General features: G+C 40.1%; 1 protein-coding gene across 3 annotated transcripts in view; it reads right to left on the bottom strand.

The window, feature by feature from the left end:
- DCAF5 (DDB1 and CUL4 associated factor 5) overlaps positions 1–20,118 on the bottom strand; it is a 94,864-nt gene that overhangs the window by 13,838 nt on the left and 60,908 nt on the right. For all 3 annotated transcript variants that reach the window (XM_057731524.1, XM_057731522.1, XM_057731523.1), the window contains one exon: positions 11,759–11,825. In XM_057731524.1, coding sequence (XP_057587507.1) covers positions 11,759–11,825 — 67 coding nt within the window. The remainder of the gene's footprint in view (positions 1–11,758; positions 11,826–20,118) is intronic.

Below are 20,118 nucleotides of genomic sequence, written 5' to 3' on the forward strand. Positions count from 1 at the left end.
ATAAGAACCTTACTCATCCTTGAGCTGTCATTTGTTTATACAGTTCTGTACAAACTAATGGTCATCTCTCTGGACCATCTGCTCTGGCTAGCTCAGCCAAACATGTTGGCACCACTTCGTACATTTCTTTTCTAAGTTGAGGTTAAAGTTCCCATATCTCCATCTTTCTTCTGATTCAGAAGGGATGCTAGGGAGGTGGGGAATGTTATATCTCAACTGTTCTACTTATCTATTCTACTGCAAGACCTCAGAAAAGAAAATGAGTGGGTTATTTCATAAGATTCCAGCATCAGTGACTCACTCACTAACATGGGATCCCAGGAAACATGAGGGACTCGGAGAAAACACCTTGCTCAGAACCCTGACAAAAGACCCTTCTAAAACGCCACAGCCAAACATTCCCCCAGAGAAGACCAAGGGATAAGCCTACAGGTCCTCATTCCCCTCTTTTCTTAACTATGCTCCTCTTTTCATAACATTCAGCCAGAGATCTGTCCCCTTAAGCCTCTCAAGAGGGTCAGGACACCACTCCCATTTCTTGCCAACTTCAATTACTTCTGTTTCTTGTCAATTTCATTTGTTTATCAAAGGCCTCCAAGAATGAGGATGCTTTCAACTCAAGAGCTAAAAGCAACCTAGTCAGGATTTCTAGATGCCTTGGTCTAATAGAAACATCAATCATGCTGGAAAGTGATCCTCAGTGGCACTTGGGACTATAGAACAAGACACTTAAATATTTTGTTTTGAAATAAACCCCAAATCAACTTGGATAAAATGGCAGTATTAATTTTCTCGTCGAAGTATTTGGATTTCCACTTCTTCCTAATAATCCATTAATAAATAGGTAGGACAAACACCTTTGTAAGAATGAATAACACCGAGATTAAGGAGGGGGAAGTCTGAAAGCAGTAGTGAGGAACCAGGAACAGGGACTAGATGACTGGAAGCGTCTGCTGGAAGATAAGAAATTAAGATGGCAGAAAACAAATTTGTGTTTCCAAGAAATAGAGCGCTGGCCCTCATGAAGCGTGTAAATATTTTTGATCTTTCAAGATTTATATCCTGATACACCCAAGATAATAAGAAAAGAGTTGGGCATATAAGGACTTAACAAATGATTGTTAAATTGAAATTAGTGGAAAACACTCTTAAGAGTGGTATTTTTAAAAACTCAATACTCAGATTATGGTATAGGAAATGTTTTCAGCATTTTATGGGAGAACTTCATCTGGTAGTTTTAGACTGGAGTAGCAAACAAAAGCCTGCAGAACACACTGACAGGGCAAGATGGTAAGCAAAGACATAAAGGAGTGGTACTACTTTGTAGGGAAAGAAGTCGAAAAATCAGGTAACAACGCTTACTCCAATGATGCAATCGATTTCAAATCTCTGTAATTACCTAGTCTTTCCCTAAGCAACAAGACTTGGATTTGGTGATATTCACCAAAGAATCCAATGGTTAATTCAGTTCTCCTCCTACTCATCTTATTTGACTTATTAGCAAGATTCAACAGAATTGCCTCCCCTTTGGCACACTTTTTTCACTGCCTTCCTAGGATCACCCTCTTTTGGTTTTCCTGCTTCCTCACTGTCCACTCCTTGATTTCCTTTTTAGCTCTTCTCCCTGGCTTCTTAACATGAGCATGCCTTAGGGCTCAGTCTTTGATCCCCTTCTCTAAACTAGCTATACTCACTTCACTCACTGCTAATCTCAGTCACTGGTGTTCTCATCCAGTCTGTGGCTTTAGATACTACCTATATGATACCAAAACTCAAAATTTTATCTCTAGCCCAGGTCTTTCTTGAACTCCAGACCTCCGTACCTCTATATCCAAACTGTTTACTCAACACCTCTACCTGGATGTTTAAGAGACATGTCAAAGTCTACCTGCTCCCCTTCTTCTCCAATCTAATCTATCAGGAAAGCCTGATGCCTTTACTTTCAAAATGTATCTAGACTCCAACCCCTATTACCTTGGTTCAAGTCACCATCACCGCTCACCTGTATTATGAGAGAATCCTACTACTTCTCATTTCTGCCTTTGGCAGCCCCACTCCCACCATCTACCCTCAAGTCAGTAGCCAGAGCAATGCTGTTAAAGTAAGTTGGATCATGTCACTCCTCTGCTCAAAATTCTCTAATGGCTCCCCACTTCACTCACAGTAAGAGCCTACATGATGGGACACCCCTATACCCCACTTACCTCTATGACTAAGCCCTACTACTCTTCCCTCTCTCATTCTGCTTCAGCACATTGATTTCCTTGCTGTTTCTCAAACACACCAGGCATATTCTCACTTCAAAACCTTCACATTGGTTCCACCTGAAATGCTCTCATCCCACATCTCTGCAAGGCACTCTCATCACTTTGAGGTTTTGTTCAAATGTGGCCTTCTCAATGAGGACTATACTGAGTATCCTATCTAAAATTACATTTCCCTGACTCCCTCTCCATGCCACTTCCTATCCCCCTTACTCTGCTCTACTTTTTTTTCCCAAAGCACTTCCAACCTTTTAAACATACTGTATAATTTACTGTATCTATTGTTCATTGTCTGTTTCCCCCGCTAGAGTGTAAGCTCCATCACGGCAGGGCTCTTTTGTTCTTCTGCTGTATCCTAAGCCTCTAGAACAGTGGTAAGTTTTCAACAAGTATTTGATGAGTGAATGCAAAGGTGTGAGTGTATTAGACTGTGGAATAAAAGCATGTGAGAAAAATCCCAATCTCCTCCATTAGTGGGCTTCATCATCCAACATGTGGATTATCCAAGTGTCTTTCTCCATCTTCCTGCTGTCAATTTTGGATGTTTCTTTTACAGCATTCTGACTATACTTAAGAGCAGAGAAATAAAGGCGCTAAGACCCTATCTATCCTTCATGGTTCTCTGAAGTGCTAATTCCATGAAAACTTTATTGATCCCCAAAATCTCTTCAAGCCCTCCTTAATTATCTTTTTTCTTTATAGGCTTTGGAATCCACTTTTAAATTCAGTGTGCACACACACATACCCTTTTCTTATCCCTCTTAGATTGGAAGTTCTTAGAGGGCAAGAAAGTGTTTTATCTTTCAATTGCCCATAGGATTTGCACAGTGTTTTACCTAAGGATACTCAGTAAGCGAAAAAATTAAATTTCATTATTTTCTCTGGAACAAGGCCTAAAGGAGAAGGCTAAAGCTATTATCTACCAAAATGAGGTTTGGTAAGTACCTACTCAGAGAGTCAATCTATTTCATTCCTGACTCCACTGGTAGAATTAAAGAGGGGCCAGGAGGGGCAAGGGACTACTTCTTTTCCTCGCTATATTTAAAAGAGTTGTCCAGACAACCTCTTAGTAATTCCAAAAAGCCCGAGTGAACATTCCCAGGGCTCCAAGTTTCAAACCATAAAGAGAAATACAATCAGGGTACTGACAATACAGAGAGAGCAGTGGCTGCCTCCTGGGGATCATGTAACCACTTAAGAGTTAAGAAAAGCCAGATGGGGACAGCCAATGCTGTCAGTAAAGCTCAAAGAGCTCCACAGACAGCAACACTTAATTGTACAAAAAAAGTCAATTATACTAAGTTCTTTCATCGTCTGTACTTCATATGTGTCTGAAACCAACTACTTGTGATCAATTACAAACAGTTGTTCTTCCAATTACATGGGAAGAAAAAGCAGATGCCCAGGCCTAACTTGCTGAGAGTAAATGCATGTCTAGAAAAAGGAGGACAGAGTACGCACACATATGCAGGCCCATGGAAATGCATTTATGGCTGTCTCCAGCCTACTTCATCAGCCTACTGACAGTGGCGGTGGCTGCAGTGACTTGGCAGTGAAGCTGCAGGTTTTCCCCCTCCATTCAGGGAAAGCTTTGTCATACAACCCCTCCTCTTAAACTACCGGTGAGTCAAGAGCAGCTTTCATGCAAGAAAAACTCAACTGACCATTCAGGAGGGCACCAGATAAGGACCATGTCTTGGTCTCTAAGGAATTTTTCAGAGGAAAGTTAAAAGAGAGAAAGCTTTTAAAATGACAAATAGCAACACTTAGTAGCTACTGAATACCCTCACAATATCCCTAAGAAAGTAGGTGTTACTACTGCTGCTGTTATTGTTTGCGTTGTTAATATTCTTACTTTACAGATGAAGAAAGTCTGGCAAGATTAAACAATTCTTCCAAAGCCTCCAACTAGAAGACGAATGCATCAGGAATTTAAACCCAGGCCTACCAACTCTATTACATTATGCTTCTTTCCATAAATAGTAAGGTCTTAGTGTAGAGGAAAATCTCAGGGGAGGCAACTCTATCAGTGAAAACCCTAAGAGCCCTTCTCAACAAGAATTAGGGAAAAAGGAAGGAGAAGGCCATATGAATATTTTCCAGAGACACCAACCTCTACCACATGTTGTCAAATCCATTGCTTCTATTACCTAGGGAGCAAGTGCTTTCGAAATCATGGACCTAAGGGCACTGATCTATACACAGCAATAACAATGTCCTTCATTTGAAAGCACCTAGTTTTCAGAGCCTCCAAGACTGTTAAATCATCACATGATATGAGGTGGTAGGGTGGCAGGGGGTAGGGGTAGCAATTTTGCAGAAGAAACTGAGACTCAGACAATTGCTGTTACATAACCTGCCTAGAATCACTCAATCAGTTGGTTACTGGAAGTACTGGACTTGAATCCAGGTATGATTTTAAGCCTAATGCTCCTTCCCATACACCATATTGGCTCTGTACATAACTGTCACTCTGTTTATTTTATCTTCAGAATTATCACATAAAAACAGATGCTCTTCCTACGTACTTCAGAGGTGTAAAACATATTCTGATGGGCTTTTTCTTTGCCAGCAAGACTCCCAGTTCTATTCCATCCTCTGATTTTTAAAGAGGTTTTGAGAAATGAGCTGTTATTCGAGATCAACCAAAAAAATTGAGCCCAATCTTCCAGGTAGGAAGTTTTACAGTGGGTATTAGGTCTTACATCTTGAAATGATTTCCTCAGCCCACTAGGAAGCCCTATGTGGATTACTTAGCCAATTGGCTAATTCTGTGTTGTTCATATAATAAATAAATTTCATCTCTTTGGAGTTCGTGTAAGCAAAAAAATTTCTCCAATGATTGTCAGTCTTTCTGAACAGGAGAGTGGAGAAGAAAGAGATGCCCTTGCTTTTGGCTCACACTTAGGACTGCTCTCCACCGAGTTCTCTCAGCATTTGGCATGCACTGAGAAGCACACAGCAGGCATTCCATAAATGCCGACTGTATGTCACCTGATTATGCCATTAAGGCACATGACGGCAAGCCAGCTCCCCCACGTAGCCTGCCTCAGTATCTTCCTTTCAACTGCATGACCAGAGAGAGTGAGCTCAGCCTCATTACAGATTTGTTTAAGTCAGAGGCAGTAGATTAGATTAGGAATTTCTGGACAGACTTTTTGTCATCTAAGCCTTCAAAGCTAGAACTCAAGCCCATATCTAGCCCTTGTATGTATGTTTGGCTTACTGAACCTTGCTAAATATTTTTTAAAACTATGAATTGCCAACATTTAAAAACAGGGAGATTACTTATAAGAACTTTCTAATCACTGGAGTTGCCTTGGGGCAAAAAGCACCCTATCATGGTGGGCAACCTAGCAGAGGGTTTAAGTTACTCCTCAACAAAAGTGTACTTCAATATATGTAAGTTATAACAAAAAAAAATTATTGTGGGGATGGGTATGTGAACAGAAAATTTTATACGCCACTGACCTGGGCTAAATACATGCAGTACGTGAATGCCTCTGCTGGGATATCACGTTTTCATTTTTATTCATTTAAGAAAATTTTATTTCTATTATGATTAATTCTTTGACCAATGTTTATTCACTAATTTTTTCTTTTTTTTTTGTCAAGGGATAAAAAAAGGATACAGAAAACAGCATAAAAAGTATAGCTTAATGAAGTTTTATAAGGTGAACACCTGTATAACCAACATCTAGGTCTAGAAGTGGAATTTTTCCTGGCCATTCAGAGGCTTCTATGTGCTTTATTCCCAGTACAACCCTTCCCTCCCCTAAAGAAATCATTATCCTGACTGTATATCAATCACTTCCCTGATTTTTAAAATAATCTTATTCATCCAAGTATACAATCCTAAATTATTTATTTATTTATTTATTTATTTATTTATTTATTTATTTATTTATTTATTTATCTGGGGGCCACGCCGTGCAGCTTGTGGGATCTTAGTTCCCCGGCCGGGCCTTCAGCAGTGAAAGCGAGGAGCCTTAACTACTGGACTGCTAAGGAATTCCCCCTGAAATATTTTAGATTTGCCTGTTTTTCGTCTTACTAAATATATCTTTGGGGTTTCTTATACAATAGGTTTCCTCCTGTCTATCCTTCCTTTTCTCATCAGAAAAGATCTGTTGAAGAACACAGATCATTTGACTTAGTTTCTGGCGGTCTGGATTTTATGAATTGTATCCTCACAGAGTAGTACAATACGCTCCTCTGTCCTCTGTGCTACCTGCAAATTGAAAGCTGGATCCTGAGGTCTGATCAGATTCAGGGTTATTTTATTTTGCAAGACTCTAGGCACCATCGTGTTTCTTCATCAGGGAGCTCATAATGTCTAGCTGCCTCTCTTTCTGTGATGTGAGCAGCTGTTGATGCTCTGTTTAGATGCATTAATTCACTGAGGGCTGCTAAGTGATTATATTAAAACTATAATTTCTTTTTTTTAAATGTCTTTTATTTTACCTATATTTCCCCTGGATACAGAAGTCTAGGTTCGCAGGTTTTTTAATTCTAAGCACTTTAGAGATATCATTCTATTATATTCTGGCTTCCATAATTTGACCATAAATCTTATTGCTGCTTATTTACAGGTATTTTGTCCATTTTCTCAGGCTGCTTTGGGGCCTTTTCTCATCTTTTGTTTTCAATAGTTTGACTTACGATGTGCGTAGGTGTGTTGTATTTATTCTGCTTGTGGTTACTGAGTTTCCTGAATCTGAGAACTGGCATATTTCATTTGTTCTAGAAACTTTCAGCCACTCTCTCTTCACATATTGCTTCTGCTTCACTGTCTCTCTCTTATCCTTCTGGGATTTCAATTTCTTTCTTTTCTTGTTTTTCTTTTTTTAAAATTTATTTACTTATTTATTTAGGCTTTGCCTGGTCTTAAGTTGTGGCATGTGGGATCTTTTCATTTGTGGCATGCAGACTCTTAGTTGCGACATGTGTGCGGGATCTAGTTCCCCAACCAGGGATCGAATCTGGGCACCCTGCATCAGGAGCGTGGACTCCTACCCACTCGACCACCAGGGAAATCCCTGGGATTTCAATTTCACCTGCGTTAGATCATCTGTGTCCCACTTGTCTCTTACACTCTCTGTTTTGCTCTTTCCATTCTCCATTCTCACTGTCCTTCAGTTTGAATGTCTTATATTGACCTGTCTTCTACTTACCAAACCTGTTCTCTCAAGGTTAAACCCATCCAAAAAATTCTTAGTTTTAGACATATTTTTCAGTTTTAGAATGTCTGCATAATTTTTTCTCTAAGTAGATTTCAATTCTCTATTGAAATTCTCCATCTTTTTATCCATCCTGTCCATCTTTTCTATTTTCTTTATCACATTTACCATATTTAAAGTTCCTGGGACTTCCCTGGTGGTGCAGTGGTTAAGAATCTGCCTGCCAATGCAGGGGACATGGGTTCAATCCCTGGGCCGGGAAGACCCCACATGCTGCGGAGCAACTAAGCCTGTGTGCCACAACTACTGAGACTGCGCTCTAGAGCCCAAGAGCCACAACTACTGAAGCCCACACGCCTAGAGCCTGTGCTCCGCAACAAAAGAAGCCACCACAATGAGAAGCCCACACACTGCAACAAAGAGTAACCTCCACTCTTTGCAGCTAGAGAAAGCCCATGCACGGCAATGAAGACCCAACACAGCCAAAAATAAATAAATAAATAATAAATAAGTTCCTGACTGTTTATCAGTATCTAGATAATATTGTGGGTTGGCTTCTTTTGATTACTGACCACATTTTCATGTCTCATAATTTTTTTTATTGTATGCTGGACATTGAGGATAAAGAGCCATACAGATTGTTATGGACTGAACTGTATCTCTTGCAAATTCATATGTTGAAGCACTAACCCCCAATGTGACTATTCGGAGATAGGGGCTTTAAGGAGATAATTAAGGTTAAATAAAGTCATAAGGGTAGGACTCTGATCTGATAAGACTGATGTCCTCATAAGAAGAGGAAGGGACACCAGCGATATGTGTACACAGAGAAAAGGCCATGTGAGAACACAACGAGAAGGCAGTCATCTGCAAGCCAGGGAGAGAGGCCTCAGCAGAAATCAGATGCGCCAGAATCTTCACCTTGGACACTGAGCCTCCAGAACTGTGAGAAATTATGTTTCTGATGTTTAAGTAACGCAGTCTGTGGGATTTTGTTATGGCAGCCCTAGCAGACTAATACAGAGATGAAAGCCATTTCCTTCATATGGCATTTACCCATTCCACCCTTGAGAAAAGAAGGTAAGGGGCTGATCACCCTCAATCCAATCAGGAGGAACCAGGTCGGGACTGGGTTGCTTCTTTAGCCAGAATAAGTCCACTTCTGGTTTCGAATGTCTCGAAGGCAAGACTGGTAGGGTGCTTGCTGCAGGTCTCTTCCACTAATGGGAGTTCGTGTCCTATGTACCAGGAGATTGTAGGATATTATACTTGGCCTTTCTAGTCCAGCTCCATTCTTGAGTGTAGCCCTCTTGGGCTTCTGATTGAGAGCCTGTCAAACCTCTGTTCTCTGCTCTGAAGTTCTGTCCTTTGGAGGCTTTAAGCTTCTCTCTTTATTATCCTTTCCCAAGTAGGTTCAAATGCCCTGTGGAGCAGACCCCTCCCACTAGGGGAACTTTGTCTCCTAAGCACTGTATACTGTGGGCATTTCATTCTGCTTTTCAGCCTAGCCCCCTAGCTCCCAGTGCAACCCCAGCACCCAGCAAATGTCCTATAGGGAAGACCGGTCATGTGGTTGGGGCTCCTCTAGAATCCAATCTCTCCTATCAACCCATGTGGCCACTTATAACTCTGATTTCTTTTGACCCTGTTAAAGTCTGTCTGTGGCAGCCCAATCTACAGCCTGTGTACAGATGCCCTCAGGAAAGAGCAGGACCAGCACCTTCTGCTCAGTTAGGAAGGGCCCTTCTTTCTTTAGAACTTTAGTTCTTCTCACACACTTTGTTACCACAACTCTCTGACATCTTTAAAAATATGGCTTCGGTAATTTGATATTTGTACTTATTGCAGTGGGAGCTAACTACCACGTCCTATATGGAATCTGAAGTCTAACAATTTATTTTTTAATAGAAATTTTACATCACTTCTTTTTCCTCCTTGAAATAATATTTCTACTTTACCTACCTCCCCCCAATTTCAACCTAATATATTTTAGTGAAAATTTTATCAGTTTCACCAACAAAAATATAAATACAAATTTAAAATTTTCTTTTATTTACTGTGCTCTTAAGGCCCTAACAGTTAACATTTTTGTATTGGATTTGAGTTACCACTACAATTCTTACTGGAACACAACTGATCAAAATAGATATACTTTTAATGTTTTATAAAAAACAAATTACTATAAAAAGAAGCAATTTATTTTAAGTGTGTAAGAAGATAAGGGAGAAGATGGGGGAGGGTTGGGTTATAGCCCTATGATTAAAGGGATACTTCAGTTTTTTTGGCACCTTAGAGGTTTTTATACCTTAAGGGCAATGCACCATGCCAAGGTGCAAGTGGTCAGAAATTTCTGGAGTATTTCTGATTTTCTGGTGGTGTTTTTTGTTTTCCTGTAAAGTAGGAGAAGGACAAAGAGAAAAGGGGAGGTAGAAAAGGACAATACATAAGGAATTTGAGAATCTAGAAATGGATTCCTTTAAAGCAGCTGTGCCTATACAATCCTTGGAAGGCCCAGGTACCCATTTCCCAGTTTTAACACTGGAATCCTGAATCAGCTATGAGGGTCCCTGCCAACCCAGAGACTACGTAATCATCTACCTAACAGTGGCCCATACCCTAAGTCAGTACAGAGATCAGCAGGTGAAAAAATCTACAATTACTGCTAACTCTTCCCTTCTCTCAATACAAACATGAAGAAGATTCCAGAGAACAGTCCTGGGGGAGGGGGATTATCCATTTTCTATTTTAAAAATGACACTGACTTAATAATGAAAAGCTTTTCAAGATCAGGTAAAAGATACAATTAAGTCCAAAGATTATTTCTCGGCTAATCAATCTAGGACTTACGGCGGTGGGAGACTTAATACAGAACTATCTCTAGTGCTAGAACATCACTTTTTGTTCAGATAGACTCTTGCTGTCCTACCTGGCTGTGCTTCAAAGGTAAGATGCTTCAGGGATTTCCCTGGTGGCACGGTGGTTAAGAAACTGCCTGCCAATGCAGGGGACACAGGTTCAATCCCTGGTCTGGGAAGATCCCACATGCCGCAGAGCAACTAAGTCCTTGTGCCACAACTACTGAGACTGCGCTCTAGATCCCGCGAACCACAACTACTGAGCCCACGTGCCAGAACTACTGAAGCCTGTGCGCCTAGAGCCCATGCTCTGCAACAAGAGAAGCCACCGCACTAAGAAGCCTGTGCACCAAAACGAGGAGTAGCCCCTGCTCACCACAATTAGAGAAAGCCTGTGCGCAGCAACAAAGACCCAACACAGCCAATAAATAAACAAACAAACAATTAAAAAAAAAAAAAGCTTCACTCATGCTTTCCAAATTCCAGTAGGGGAAAAAAGCCTTTTGTAACTTGTTTAGTAACCAGACCACAGCAATAGGATAGTTTCCAAAAGTAAGTCTCAACAAGTTTTGAAAGGCAGATGTTTGGTAACAATATTGTTAATTCAGCAAAAGGCAAGCCAACAACTTCCCTAAACTCTGAGCACTAGACACATTTTGTGTAATATAATCAGCACAGTCCTCTCTTACTTTCCTGATGGCCATTTTCCAGTTTGATGCCATGGATCACCTGGAGCAGATGGCTGTATTGAGTGAGCTATTCCAAGAATAAAAAATAGACATTTTTCTGCCAGTAGGAAGCAACCAGTGTAACATTCATGTGAGCACGTGAGGACACTGTTACCAAGAATGAAGAATGGTCCATGCTGTCTGAAAGCTCAGATGGCCTAGATCCAAATTTATGGAAAGCTGCAGGCTCTTTCTCAGAATACATCTAGAGCAAATGCACAAATATTTCTTCCTAATTTCTCTCATGTCTGGGGTCAGCCAAACTCCAGGGAGTACATCTGTCCATCAACAAAGAAAGTTTCCCTTTAGTTAAGATCACCAAGGAAGCCAAAGGAAAGACAGAGGCCCTGACAACTGTTTGCAGAGTAACAAGCAGGAATGTACACATGGATAATAAAGGAAAATTATATAAAAAGCAAGGTAAAAATATTCCAAGTGTGAAACAGGGGAGAGGAAAATGGACATAAAGGAAATCTATGAAGTCTAAGGAAAAGTTCTTAGGAGGGAAATATCCGAGCATGATTATATCAGGTAGGGTATGCATGAAGGTTACAGCTAAGTCTGGCTTCTAATCTTATTTTAAAATTTACTTTGGTCACTTTCCAATAAATTTATTATTTTAAAAGAGAAATGTCTTCCTCTGTTGCTACAGATCTGCCTTTCAGGGCACAGCATGCAGAAGGCCAACAGAGCCAACACTAGCGGCAGGTTTGTACTCGGGATACACTCACCTGCTTCTGGATCTGCAGGAATTCTCCACATGTACAGGTTGAAATCATCAGAGCCTGAAAGGATATACTGTTGGGACAAAAAAAACCACATCTATTGATTACTTATGTATTGACTGATAATATATCTATCTACCTATCTATCTATATAGAAAAAGGCTTTTAAAAAATAAACAAGACAAATGAACATATATTCATAAGGCACCACGCAGCAAAAACTCTTAAAAGTATTTGCAAATCAAAAGGCTAATTGGCTAAAACTCAACGAAAACCAACCTGATTTAAAAATGAGCAAAGGGTTTGAACAGACATTTTTCCAAAGAAAATATACAAATGGCCAATAACATGAAAAGATGCTTAACACCACTAATCATTGGGAAATGAAAGTGAAAACCTCAGTGAGGTATCACTTCACACCCATTAGAATGGCTATTACCAAAAGCAAACAAACAGAAAACAAATGTTGGTGAGGGTGTGGAGAAACGGGCACCCATTGTGCATTGCTGGTAGGACTATATAATGGTGCAGCCACTGTGGAAGACAGTACGGAGGTTCCTCAAAAAGTTAAACATAGAACTACCATATAACGCTCCTAGGTATATATCAAAGAATTCAAAGCAAGGAATTGAGATATCTGTACCCGAATGTTCATAGAAGAATGCTCACAGCAGCCAAAAAGTGGAAACGACCTAAACGTCCATCAGTGGATGAACAGATGAACAATATGTGGTATATATCCATACAATGGAATACTATTCAGCCTTAAAAAGGAAATTCTGACACATGCTACATCATGGGTGAAACTTCAAGACATTATTCTAAGTGAAATAAGCCATATATAAAAAGACAAATGTTGTATGATTCAATTTACATGAGGAACTGAGAGTAATCAAATTCACAGAGACAGAAAGCAGAATGGTAGTTGCCAAGGACTGGGAAGGGAGGGAGAAACGGGGAGCTACTGTTCAATGAGTACAGAGTTTCAGTTTGGGAAGATGAAAAAGTTCTGGAGATGGACAGTTGTGAAGGTTACACAACGATGTGAATGCACTAAATGCCACGAAACTGTACACTTTAAAATGGTTATGGTGGTAAGTTTTATGTTATATATATTTTACCACAATTTTTCAAAAAAAATTTTTTTTTAATTTAGGAGCTTCCCAGAACTTCCCTGGCAGTCCAGTGGTCAAGACGCCATGCTTCCAATACATGGGGCATGGGTTTGATCCTTGGCTGGGGAACTAAGATCCCACAAGCCGCGCGGTGTGGCCAAAACAAAACAAACAAAATGTTAACAGCTTCCCAGAGATCTTTCACGCAAGCCCAAGCATCCTGAACTTCCCTGTTGTCACCTGACATCTTTGAGCAGAGAGCCAGTGCCAACCCAGTTACAAGTTAGTGCCAAAGACATAAGCAATCCTCTTTTATGGGGCAGCTTCAAACTGCTTGATCTCAAAAAGATAGGACACTAAGCCAGATCTGTTCTTATTAGAACTCATAAGAGCATTGTCTAACATTGTCTAATAGCAACCAGTGAGTCCATTTATTTCCAAAGATTAACAAAAGTGCTTCACTTTAAGTTTAGGTCAGCATCACTTCCTGCCTTTTGGTCCCATCTGCTTATTTCCCTAGAAAAATAAAGGTCTAGTTTTCTAAAGAAAATTTCTGACTTAAAAATGATACTGCGAACGTCCAAAAAGTGTTTAAGTCCAACATACACACAACTCCATGCCTAATATAAATGTTACTACTCTATAATCATTAAAAATCAATTTACCAGTCTTCAAAACAGCAGTAGTAACATGAGAAAGGAGGGAAAGAAATTCATGTTCAAAGATGAAGGGGTTAGATGATTCGACCCAAGGCACAGTGGAAAAAGAAGTGGGTTCATCTGCTCATCTGGTCACTCGTTGCTATGGTCTGAATGTTTGTGTCCCCCCAAATTCACATGTTCAAATCCTAATGCCCAATGAGATGATGTCAGGAGATGGGGCCTTTGGGAGGTGACTGGCTCTTGAGGGTGGAGCCCTCATAAATGGGATTAGCACTCTTATAAAAGAGACCCAACAGAGCTCCCTAGCCCCTTCCACCATGTGAGGAAACAGTGAGAAGTCAGTAGGCTGCAACCAGGAAGATGACCTTCACGGAACTCAATCAGGTTGGCACCCTGATCCTGGACTTCCAGCCTCCAAAACTGTGAGAAAGAAATTACTGAAATTATAAGAAATTATAAGCCACCCAGTCTGTGATATTTTGTTATAGTAGCCAGAACAGACTAAGATACCCTCTGAGGCTCATTTAGTTCTAAGATTCTATGATTACCTTGTGAAGGAATGATGGAAGCCACATCAGAGCTGAAAGTCCCTAAACTGCTGGCCTATGGTTACTTGACAAGTTACTACATAAGTATGCTCAAAACAAGGAAACTCAAACTCTAATCCTGTTACATTTCAATTAAAAAGTTTCTTCAACAACAAAAACCAAAGACCTCAGGATTTTAAAAATGTGCAAAGAACCTGAATAGACATTCTCAAAAGAAGAAATATATAATGGCCATAAACAAATGGCTAATAAGCATACAAAAAAGATGCTCAACATCACTAATCATTAGGGAAATGCATATCAAAACCAAAATGAGACACTATTATCACACTCATTAGGATGGCTACTATCAAAAAAAAAAACAAAAAAAACAGTTCCTCAAAAAATTAAAAATAAAATCACTATGATTCATAATTACACCTCTGGGTATATATCTGAAAGAAATGAATGCAGGCTCTTGGACATATTTACATAACAATGTTTATAGCAGCTTTATTCACAATAGCCAAAGAGGGAAGCAACCCAAATGGCCATCAACAGATGAATGTATAAACAATATATGGTGTATACACACAAGATGGAATATTACTCAGATTTTAAAAGGAAGGAAATTCTGACACAAGCTACAATAGGATGAATCTTGGTTATTATGCGAAGTGAAGTAAGCCAGTTACAAAAAGACAAATACTGTATGATTCCACTTATGAGGTTCCTAGAGTAAGAGAGTAGCCAAATTCATAGAGAGAGAAAGTGGAATGGTGGTTACCAAGAGCTGGGGGCAGGAGAGGGAGGGGAGTTAGTGTTTAACGGGTACCGAGTTTCAGTTTTGCAAGATGAAAAACTTTTGGAGACAGATGGCTGGTGATGGTTACAAAACTTTAATGTACTTAACACTAAAATACTAAACATTTAAAATTTTTTCCCTTAAAAATAGAAGAAAAAAAAGAAAAGATGAACCCTCATTGTCTTGACTTAGGATCCATCCAGTAACTCCCTGCAGTTTATGACACGTCTTGTTTGAAGCTAGGAAGCTGGAATTCAGGAGCCCAAAGGCTTTCCTCTCTCACAGCCTGTTTGGCAAAACTACCTATTAGTTGGGGGGAAGAATTCATTAATTACACACGAACCGAACACTTATATGCCAGGTGCTCCGGTGTTTACAAAGATATATAAAGTAATACCTAGCTTCCCAAGGAGCTTAAATCAAGTAGAAAATGTACAGGTAGGTACACAACTACCATGCCATGAAATAGAGATCACTAGGTGCCGTTATGAGAAGTAAGGTGCCTGGTGATTCATAAAAGTCAAGGCAAGATAGATTTGAGTCCCGAGCCACTCCCAGGTAAAGATGTGGTAGAAAAAGGCAAAAGGAAAGAGCAAAGATAAAGCTATGGTACTTATGCAATCTACTGTTTTAACAGAAACAGGAAGCAGGGGTAACTCACTCCTTCGTCCCCTGCTCATGTCCCCTCAGGCCTTACTGCTTAGTGTACCTGATCTCCAACTGCCAGTACCCATATCTCCTTGCCTAAGGAGGCTAGGAGGTGCAGGCTACTCTAGGGAATGAACACTCCTTGGGAGCAGGCTCCAGCAGTGACTCACATCCCAGCTGCCTTGTTCCCAGGTAGAATAACCCTGAGGTGTGTGTTCTGCACTCTTTCCCCTCAGGATCAAACTCCAATTGCCCACAGTTGTAGCAGGCTCACTAAATCATCCTTCCTTTCCCTCTTTCACTTTTTTACTCCTCTGACATTTCCTGCATTTCCAAATAAACTACTTGTACCTGAAACCTGAACCCCACTTAAGACACACGGGGGAGGGGGGGACAGAACACAAAAAGAACTGTGCACTAATAATTTATATATAAAACATATTTATTACTCAACTGCTCATCATTTCATGTTCTATATTTAAAAGAGGCTATAAAACTTCATATATAGAATTCCTGCTACCTTGTACCCCCCCACCCATACCCTCCCCAAACAAAACAAAAAATAAATAAATATTAAAAAAAAAAATGAGCTGAGGCTGGGCTTATCAGAAGTTTTACTATTTCATTACGAAGGATCAATGCTTTCCTATTTGTTCAACTATTCACAAGGGAAAGCCATGAAAAGGTAAAAGAGGACTCCCAGACAGAATGCTGACTCAGAACACTGCCTTAGAAGGAAGAAAACTCCTGCAGAGTTAAGGCCTCTTGGATTTAATATGACAGCTCCAGAAATACGTAGAAAATCAGTACAATGTACAGGCTTCCTCCCAAGGGATAAGGGCAATTCCTGACCCTTTCTTCCTCTTGCAACCACAAGAGAACAGCTCGGGATAATTTCCAAGGAGGGGGTCTTGACCTACTGCTGTCTAGTCAGACCGTTTAAGTGTTCACACACACTGGAATCACAAAACTGCCCTGAGGAATTCATTTCTGGCATTTCTTGGCTGTCTGCTGGGCCCCTTCCAACATTAGAAGTTGGCTGCCTAGGATACTGCTGACTGTGAGAGAGTGAAGTAAAAATGAGTTCATCCATTTATGCATTAAACAAATGTTTATTGAATGTCTACTATGTGTTGGGCACTGTCCCAGGGAAAGGACTGATCAAAAAAGACCTTGTCCCTACCTTCATGTGACTTACATTTTACTGGGTGGGGAGAGGAAAAGAACTTTATGCGCATATAATGTAAGTGATGAGTGAGTAGGGGGGAAAAAGGTTCAAAAGAATATATATGTAATGTGTCCAGTGGCAGTGTTAACGGAGAAATATTAAACAGCAGGTTGAGGGCATATAGGGAGTGCTGGGGGTGGGTTAGTTCAATTTTATATAGGGTGGTCACAGAAGGCCTCTCTGATAAAATGGCATTTTGACTAGAGCCCTGAAGGAAATGAGGGAGCAAGTTATACGGGTATCTGGGAAAAGAATATTCTAGAAGGGATAGAACTCCAGGCTATTTTAAAATACAAGGTAGGGACTTCCCTGGTGGTCCAGTGGTTAAGACTCTATAGTTCCACTGCAAGGGGCGTGGGGAACTAAGGGTCCTGCACCCAACAACCACCACCACAAAAACCAAGGTAACCAAAAGAGCTCGTTTTCTTTTCTTTTTTCTTTTCTTCCCTTTTCCCTCCCTCCCTTCCCTTTCATTCGCTTCCTTTCTCTTTTTAAAGCTTTGCAGAAATGAACAATATTTCAAGTGGGCTGAGTCCAGAGATACATTTAACATCATCAGAGCAGTTGGAAAGATGCCTCTCCTCCCAGGTTGAATGAGGTTGAAGCCTCCAACTGAGGGGTGAGTGACAAATTAAAAACTCACTTCCCATGAGGGTTTCACCTTGTATCCTAATAGAGACAGATAGGGCAGGGCTCGAAAGAAGAAAGAATGTTTTAGGGAGTCCATTATCTAGGCAATAGAAGCCCCACCTCCCAAAATGCTCTGAGGTATGGGGGACAGGGAAAGGTGAGAGACCCCCAGACTACTGATCAGAGAGTGGAAGACGCAATTAATTTTAACTTGGCTTTGTAGGTTAAGATGGGTGATACCAATGCAAAAAAATAAGCATAAGCTGCTGTGTGGCTCCACACCACCCATAATCCCTCCCAGCTGGCCACACAGATTAAAGGTTGGCTACACCCTAATCCCATCTCTCACTGTTCATTCATTCACTCTGTAGCCCAAGAGGGCGGCCTGTTTCCTGATCTTGATGCAGCCCGGGCATCTTAAGTAGAGTTAACTGGAGGCCAGTGCATTTTATCTAATCCACTGTCAGTATGGATATTAACTTGTTCAAGCATAAGGACAGAGCAATGACTGCTCCTCTTAACAGATTTCAAGGAACCACCACCATCACCATCACCACCACCACCCAAAAAAGCAAAACAAACAAAAAAAAAACCCCCCACCATATTAGCACTCTGTCACTATCTTATTTGCCCACATACCCACATATCCTCTGTCAATCCATTAACCTGTAGAGAAAACAGTCACTCACGTAATGCTCCCTACTCTGGTAGACTCCTACAGTGCCCCGCATCCCCTCCAAGAACTCCAGCACCTTTCTTCATCTCTTAGCGTTCTCAAAATGAGCATGCTCTCAAGAAAGACTTCTTCCTATGTGCAAAGGCATTTTGCTAACTGAACACCCAGAGAAGCCCATGCTTCTAAATATAAAAACTACCTCTGTAGAGTGACCCAAGTCACAAGAACTTGTTAATAACTTGAAGGTTCAAAGAAGGATCTAAACATGGCCTGCCACAGTAAAAGTGTCTTCTAAATAGAAGCTTACTGGGGAAAAAATTATTTATTAGCCATCTTAAAGCAAAGCAATAGTTTCTCCTTCCCTAACACCTTTATTTAAGTCTTAATGGTATTGAAAACAAACCTATGGTTACCAAAAGGGAAACGTGGGGGCAGGGATAAATCAGAAACCTGGGATGAACACACACACACTACTATTTATAAGATAGATAAGCAACAAGGACCTACTGTATAGCACAGGGAATTCTACTCAATATTCTGTGATAACATATATGAGAAAAGAATCTAAAAAAGAATAAATATATGTACATGTATAACTGAATCACTTTGCTGTACACCTGAAACTAACACATTATAAATCAACTATATGCCAATAAAATTAAAAAAAATAAATCAGTAAAAATTTTAAAAATAAATAAATGAACCTTAATGGTTAAACAAAGCAAAAAAGGGACAAATTTGGAATACAGATAACTCCCTACCAATTATATTCTAAGGCCTCACTGGGTTTAGAAACCAAAAAAATGCCCCCTGCCTCTCACCCATCCAAAATCCACACTAAAAAGAAGAAAAGGTTCTAGCAGGCAGGAGGAACAGGCCATCTACCTGAAATACTCCAAAATAACCCAGAATATGTCTTAGGTGTTTTGTTAACAGAGAAATCTCTTTCTGCTCAATTTTTCTGCCCCACTTCTCTATGTATATGATGTATAAGTGTAAGTGTAAAGTGAGTGTGTATGTGTGTTTGCACAGCATTTGATACTCCCCAATATCTGCTGATGGAGAAAGAGACATGTCAATCAGCTACTGTTCACTGAGTACTGATCAGTTTACCCAGTTCTCTCTAAGGTTCCTCCCATAGTACTGATTAATTATTCTCCAGCAAATGACATGCCTGTCTAATTAACTGTATTGACCAGGATAGAAAAGCCAGATGGCTCTCTAGCCTGGATCAGCAACAGCAGAGAAACTGCTATTTAACATTTAAATCAAACACAGCTCTTATTTTCCCCTGACCTTTGTCAGTAGGGAAAAAAAATGTGATGAACAATTTTGTGATGTGCTCTCTACAAGATTATTTTCAGTAAAAGGTTTGCCAATTGGTATATAAGATACTTTTGATCATATCACTTATACCCAGTACCTGCTGCAAATACCATCCAAAGCAAAGAGGAAAATTTTTCTTTGGAAATGGCCAAAGCCATAGGTTTATTTGACTTTATTCGTGGTGAGAGAAAACAGAATTCCACTGGCTCCCAATAAAAGCACATAAATATGCATATCCATTAGACTAACCCTATTTTCTGCGTGTGAAGTTACATGATTTTTGCTTCTTTAGATCATTTGCCATTTCAGCTCCACTAGGCCCCAGGAATTCTTTGGTTTATTAAAATAACTAACCTTTATGGGTTCTGAGTAGGAAAAATTCTATTAATAAAGAATCGTTCCATAAAGACAGCCAATAATTGTCAAATAATCAGTAGGGAAGAAATAAAAAAAAATGCTCTAAATCTCCAACAGCTGCTTGTAACAAAGTAGCCTGCATTACTTAAAGATGAATCTTTGTTTGGCAAAACTCTCTGGAAACCTGGGCAAGATGAGAGGTCATCAACCAAATGGCTTTCAGTAATCAGTTTCTCCTCTGTGGGCCTTAGTTCTTGTATTTGGGGACCAGGAAAGGGGGGGATGGCATCACTCATTTCAGTCTGCAAATGAGTATTTATATTCTGCATTCAACAAAGGTCTCCAGGCTTTCAGAGGATGGAATATTACTTTTCTTTTCCCTTTTAAGATAC

Source organism: Hippopotamus amphibius, chromosome 4 (genome assembly GCF_030028045.1).
Source record: "Hippopotamus amphibius kiboko isolate mHipAmp2 chromosome 4, mHipAmp2.hap2, whole genome shotgun sequence".
Classification (NCBI taxonomy): Eukaryota; Metazoa; Chordata; class Mammalia; order Artiodactyla; family Hippopotamidae; genus Hippopotamus; species Hippopotamus amphibius.